The 7286-nt window shown below is 32.9% G+C and overlaps 1 protein-coding gene across 1 annotated transcript; it reads left to right on the top strand.

Moving 5' to 3' along the window:
- Positions 1 to 4158: 4158 nt before the first annotated feature.
- Positions 4159 to 6933, top strand: HELRODRAFT_182125 (hypothetical protein; the record flags this gene model as incomplete). The annotated part of the gene is made up of 9 exons (XM_009032422.1): positions 4159 to 4216; positions 4482 to 4505; positions 4796 to 4938; positions 5450 to 5595; positions 5670 to 5743; positions 5976 to 6100; positions 6244 to 6332; positions 6598 to 6703; positions 6763 to 6933. The coding sequence occupies 9 exons, from the start codon at positions 4159 to 4161 to the stop codon at positions 6931 to 6933; spliced, it is 936 nt and encodes a 311-aa protein (XP_009030670.1).
- Between the last annotated feature and the right edge of the window lie 353 nt (positions 6934 to 7286).

Below are 7286 nucleotides of genomic sequence, written 5' to 3'. Positions count from 1 at the left end.
TACCGGTGGCGCTTGTGCTCTTTATTTCAACTGTAGCGTTGTTGTGTGTTAAAAAATGGGAAGTCAAAATTTACCACAACATTCATTATTAATACTTCATATTTTTGATTTGATCGTTTATTTTGACATGTAAAGTTTTTTTTAGTAAATAATTAATTTTTTTCATTTTTTTGCTTGTGATAAGATTTTTACTCTTGTAAAAATTTTGTCAGCCTCATTTTGGCGCTCCCTGTACTTGGCGCCAGGAGACATATGTACCCCCCGCCCCTCCCTAGCTACGCCTCTGGTTTAGTCTTCAGCTTTTATGCTTTTATTTTTGTTGTTGCTTCTAAAAGCATTTATAACACAACTACTTCTACCTTCACGACGGCTAGTGATAATTATCACAATTTTTTATTGTTAACCAGTCTCATACAATTATTATCTTCCTCGCCATAAGCAATTAGCTTCAGCCACTGTATCACAGTGTTAACGTGCATCCCGTAAAGAGGCTTGTGAATTTTTACTTCAAATCTTAAACCATTTGAAGTAATTGCATTGCTTGCACATAATAATAAAAAAAATTTAACGAAAAAGGGATTTTTTTAACTCGAACTGATATTAAAAGTTGAAATACAAATTTTGAATGTTGAATCCAATTATGTTCTGAATGGCCACATTGAAAAAGTAACTTTTCATTAGTGGATAACGCAATGTAGAATAAATAAAATTTGTGAAGTTGTTAAACACTATGTTTAATAAATTAATAGTTATACTAGAAACTACGTCATTACAAATTTTATATAGTTCTAATTAACAACAACAACAAAATAAAAAGAACCATAGTTGCAAATAAAATGAACAGTTGAATTTTAAACCTTGACTCCAGCACATGTAATAAATTAATTTATTAAAGCGAGTATATGTTTTGAGCTGTCATTTGAAATGCACAAAATTCAAAATTTCAACGTTTATAGTACATTAAACTCAAAAAGATTGAACACAATGATCCAATCGAGATATAAATTTTTGGTAAACCTGGTCCCTGCATATATTTTTGCATTACATGACTTAGCAGTTTAAGTCAAATCACTTCAAATGAATGCTCGCACGCACTCACAAAAGAACTAAATAAATGCACAAACCCGCACAAACGTGAACACAAGTACACACACATGCAATCACATATGCACACAAATACGTGTGAGTACACTCTTATACAGAAGCATTTACACAAACACAAACATACACATGGGCATCAACATGCACAAACAATCATAGCACACAAGCATACACACGCGTACACAAACACAAACATTGTTTTTAAGTCGAAGTTTCCATGTGTGTTACGCGTCACACTCGCTAACAGACTCTTAATTGAACGCATAACTCATTATAATATAAGGAGGTGCTGTGTACGTTTATACGTTGACACCGCACCACCCAAGTACATGAATAACATGATAAAAATACATACATAAATGTATATATATATATATATATATATATATATATATATATATATATACAGCAACCCTGTAGAAGAATGAGAATGAAAGAGAGAATGTCATTGGACATCAGCCTCGTGGCAATACTGCGTGTGTGTGAATATATATATATATATATATATATATATATACATATATATATATACATACATATATATATATACATACATATATATATTGATGAAAATCACAGCATGTTCGCTCACAGCATGTTCGCCGTTAGTTAACTTCCTGTTTAACTTTCCGATTTTCCTAAATCATTCTCAAGTTTCTTGAATTCAAAATCAAAATTTTTGTTTAATTATGCATAATAGAATAAAAACGCTTTTTTTTGGTATTCCTATACCATCTTCGGTTTTTGAATTGATACGTTGTGTATGTGGTCAGATGTTTATATATATGTATATACTGTGTCTCTACACTACTTTGATGATTTCTTGTTTGTTCAAAGTAATTACTAAATGCTCATTTAATTAGCTTTACAATTTTCAACTTCGTCCAACTTTTACTTGTTTTCATTATTGATGATTCCTCTTTTTATAAATTTATTAGTAGGAAGAATTCCAATTGTCCGTTGTTGAATACTTAGTATTTGTTATATGAGTATTGATTCGGCTAGTCGTAAATTATTATTGTTGTTATTTTAATGTAAGATTTTAACATTGTGGTCCAAGATTTGTCTACTAATTTTAGTTTTATGTTTCTCTTTCATGGGATTCTTTATAGCGCCAGTTTGTACGTCTTCTTGATAACTTGGTCGTCGTCATACCAATATATTTGGAATTATGGTGCCCACACTCAACAATATTACATTTTAACAAATATATTGGATGGCTATGATCCATTATCCAATATATTATGCTCCATTATTCAATATATTAGCCATCAAATACTGGCTGGCAATTTTTAAAGCAATTCCTCGGTACACCGATGCGAGTTTTTCTTGCGTGTCATCGGTTTTCAGTGTATCAGCCTAGAGAGGAATTCCGTAAGTCAATACCTAAGTAACAACAAACAACAGCAACATCCTCTTGTTCTGTTTTGAATCTACCACTTTAGACATTATTTGGGATAAGGCTATCTTTACTCTTGTTTCTTTGTTACTAACGTGTTCCAATTGCTGTTTGATGTTTAGTCGAGTATCAATCATCATCTCTAGGTACCGAATAAATAGTTGGGATACTATTTGGTGTTCTTCAAGTGACAGCTTAATGGTTTCAGCTTATTTTCTTCCTCTAATAAGCACATGGGCTTGCCAGTTCTAGGTTGACTGCTTTCATTTCTTTACTAATTTTTGCGAAAGAGGTGTTAAAAGCAAGTTTTCTTTCCTCAAGGTATTTCGCAACGACTACCACAGCCATATTATCTGCATAAGCCACGAGGCTGATGTCCAATGGCAATTTTAGCTCCAGCAAGCCGTTGTACATTGCGTTCTATTGAAGAGGACTTAAAATTGAGCCCTGAGGTCGTTTATTCTTTTGGACCTGCATTTGTGTCACACTTCAATATTCTTTGTAAAAAAAAAATAGCTTGCTACTATTTCCTGTAAATATATTAATACATCCAGCCGATCAAGGGCATTCCAAAATGCAATCCCAGTTATCGGAGTTAAAAGCATTTTAAAATTCCAAAGTGGCCACCAAAAAATATTTTTTTCATCTTTTCCACCTTGTCCTTGCACTGGCGTTTTTGGCTTTTTGAACAACAAGGCTCACAGCATTCAGCAAAGATCGACCATTCCGGAAACCAAACGGCTTGCCAATCAGTTGCGAATTAACTCTTTCTTCAATCTTTTGAAATATAATTCTTTCCAATATCTTTTCAGCCGTATCCAGCATACAAAGCTGGTGTTTTTTCCTTTAGTGTTAGCGTGGCGCTTCCAGCTTAATCGTACTAAGCTTTGACATCCAAGTAATCCGGACTTGTGATCCGAAAACAGCCTCGGTTTTTCCATTAGCCCGCTGGTATCCCTTCGTCTTTTTTTCGCTTTGCTTCACATGGCCAAACCATCGTAGGCGATGACGACGACATGCATCTTTCAACGTGCACAATCCCGATCGGTTCAGGATTTCGGTTGGTCCCTTAGATCAACATGCTGCATCTAACGAATCATCTTCATGTCAGTTCGGTGAAGCTGCTGTTTGAGTTTTGTTATCATTGGCCACGTCTCTACACCATACATCAGAACAGAACGTATAGCTGTGTTTTATAGCTCTGAGCGAAGCGGTAGAGGAATGCTACGTCGCATCAATACCGAGGCAAGGAGGTGCCATCTGCCCCACACCGCACGTATGAGTCCACGAACGGCGGCATCAGCTGTTTCAGTACAATCCAGTATATCTCCCAAATACTGAAATGAAGTAACAGTTTCGATTCCGGTAATCGTATCATCATGTCGCGTTGATGCAGGCGGGGCTTACGAAATCAGTCACTTTCTTCAGTGAGCCGGTAATTCTCGAGCATCGTCTGTGACACCACTGCTGACATCGTTGGTATTTGATCGAGTTGCTTCCAACTCCAGCCCCACACACCGAACATAGCCAATGTATGTATCTATGTATGTCTGTCTGTATGTATGTATGTATGTACGTACGTATATATATATATATATATATATATATATATATATATAGGTTTATGTTCTTTTTATAAATCAAAATATAAACGTAGAATGGTATTAGATGTTGTCGAAAGTGGTTTAAGTTATTTAAATAGCGGCTTAAATGAAAGTAGCAATCATAATGATTAATTTAATAAGTCTTTTAGAGAAAAAAATCAAATTATAGAATCTTGCAAAAATGAGCCAGGAAATAGGACGGTGTACATCAAATTTTCAGTGAGTCTAACTAAATATCTGCATATCGGCGACGAAAATAACAAAATTATTTATTTACCTATTTATTGTTATCAGTTTGTAACTTAAATATTCTATCAATATCTTAATATTTTTTATTAACAGTTTTATAATTCATTAACATTCATTTATTTTTACAGCGGCATACGAATATAGGAACGATGGTAAGTCCCGATTACTGAAATTTTTTTCAACATAATCGCGGTCATCATAATTAACTTTGCATTTTGTTTTGTCATCACATGATCGCCCTCTTTATTTTCTTTAAGGACAACGTACATTATTCATAATCTCTATCAACTTAAAAATCATCTATCATAATCACATCCAACTTAATCACCGTTCACAAAAAAAGCATTCAGTTTGATCACTATTTAACAAAATCACTCCTCACATAATTATCATCCATATTAATCACAATCCAACATAATCACCATCATTCATCTTGAAATAGCCTTCACCAGCAATCGTGAGTACGTTTACCATTATGAGACTCAGGTAATGAGCGCTATCAAAACTGCCAGCAGACAACTGACTGGCTTAAAGATCAGATCTCAGGTCCATCTCTTTTTCCAAAACCAAATGGCCTACATTAAGGTTTGATTTTATATGCTTGTCTGGTGATGCTCATTTATTTGACTAACCAAACAGATTTTAAGAGCAAGTGTAAAAACGAAATTTTAAGCGTAAATTGTTCAGGCGTCAATCTTTTTTCTATATAATTTCACTTCATTAATTTATGTATTTATTCATTTTTTTGTGCCAATCAATTTATTAAACTTTTAATTGTTTATTTTATTCTTTCATTCATTTTTATACATATTTTTTAAAAATTATACATATTGTATATATGTGTAAGTGTCGGCGGGCTAGCTCAGTAGAATTGCCATGTCTCGTGTAGTTACTCAATGGCCTGGTTCGAATACTGTCTGTTCGAACCTCAAAGACTATCATAACTAAGCGACGTGTTAATGCATAATGCGTATGTACATTGTTCGGCGTGGATAGTACAGCTTTTTATATATATTTTATTATATAACTATAAATATATATATATATATATATAATATGTCTATACAAAAATTAATTTTTACGTCATTTTTTTCAGTTGCAAAATATCAAAGTGTTTGAACTTGATGAAGTGATCCCCGCATCGCAGCAGCATGGTTTTCTACCGGAATATTTGCTAAGACCAGTGCCCTACGAAGTTGAAAAAAGTATAATGGCAGAACTCACAAAACCCATCAAGTTTCAGTTAGTTTATTATTTATTATAACAAGACGAGTTGGTTAGCAGTCATAAAATATCTTGCTCCTCATTGATTTTAGATATGACCAAGGAGCAGTGATCGATATTTTTCATGCTTCCGATGATTCTGATTGGTCTATCAATATCAAAAAAGGTTAAGAAAGCATTATTTAATCAATTGATTAATTACTTAATAAAATCAATACATTTTGGTTATTAGAAATAACTTTTTGATACAAAACAATCACATAAACACGGAGTTGAACGTCTGTCTGGTTAAATAAATTATCACTCAATCTTAAAATTTAACAAACAATAAAATTGTTAATAAAGTTGCAGATTTACTATTCAACTTTTTAACTAATCAATCATTAAATGAAAATCAGGAGTTATCAGTGCTTTGCAACTGCGAGTAGCCAACAAATGGCAACAGTCTGGCAGCAGTCTAGTTTCATCTGCTGAGAGATCGACTGATACAAAATCTCCGGTGAAAGTTTTCGAGACTGTCGAGGTAACTTCTTGACAGTTTATTCAGTTAACAAAGCAAATGCTACTATTAAAATTAATTATACGTTTTTATTAGTTATATATTCACATTTATAGTAAATAAAAAAATAAACAAAATTTCGAATAAATTGTTTTTTCCAATGTTAGACTGATGTCCTTGGCAAATGTACATCTACCTATGCCATCTACCATTCAACCGGAAGGCTACCCGATCCATTTCAAGCTTCTTTACCTAGGTTTATTTTTAACAAAATTCTAACTCACTAAACAAATTTGAAAACAAATAAGTAAGAATAGGTGACTGAGTGGTGTAATGAATAAGGTGTCTGTTATTGCTGTTGCAGTAACCGGATTTGAATGCGAAGAGATCTCCGCCTATCACATGCATTGTGTTTGACGCATAGATTCATGCGTATTAACAAGCGATGTGTATTTTGCTGTAGATTCACCTGAAAAATATTCAAGGGAAAATTGAAAAAAACAAAAAATTTTAAAATTAAGCAACGATGCTGTGGTTCGTAAGGTAAGAGACAGCGCTGGATGCATCAAAGTTTATGGAAAACCAGTGGGCCTTTATGCTGGCTTGCCACATTTGGCCGAAGAAAAAGTAAGTGCAATATTAATATAAATGATATTTTAAAGCATTAATTCATTGTTTCTTTTTAGGATTTAATTGATGGCTCAGTGACAGTTGAATCCCACATAAGCGGCAACCTTGAGAACTTTTTAATAAAAAAAGTAGAAGTCAAAGGTAAGTACCACTTCACTCCATACGTTGAAGAAGGAGGGCATGTTAGCACTCAAGTTCTGTTAGTAATCCATAGTTTTATTAGATGACAATGTGATTAAAAATTGAATAAATAAGCATTTAAGCATACACACACATATATGCAAAAATTGCGAACTAAGGTCTTGTTATAGGCCAGTGCGTATACATATTTTATTAAATTATCACTATAGTATTATTTATTAATTTAAATTATAATTTTTCTATTTCTAATAATATATTGCAATTTGTTATTTAGTTTTTTAATTAAATTAACGTTATGTTTTATAATATTTATTTCATTGCTGTTAATATAAAAATAACATATTAAAATAAAAATAAGTTAATGAAATATATTCTTCTTCCTTCTCGTGTCTTATCCTTTCAAGACATTGGCGATGATCGACATCCACAAAACCCGATC

The sequence above is a fragment of the Helobdella robusta genome (assembly GCF_000326865.2).
Source record: "Helobdella robusta unplaced genomic scaffold HELROscaffold_80, whole genome shotgun sequence".
In the NCBI taxonomy this organism is placed as follows: domain Eukaryota; kingdom Metazoa; phylum Annelida; class Clitellata; order Rhynchobdellida; family Glossiphoniidae; genus Helobdella; species Helobdella robusta.
This window is presented reverse-complemented; position numbering and strand designations above follow the sequence as displayed.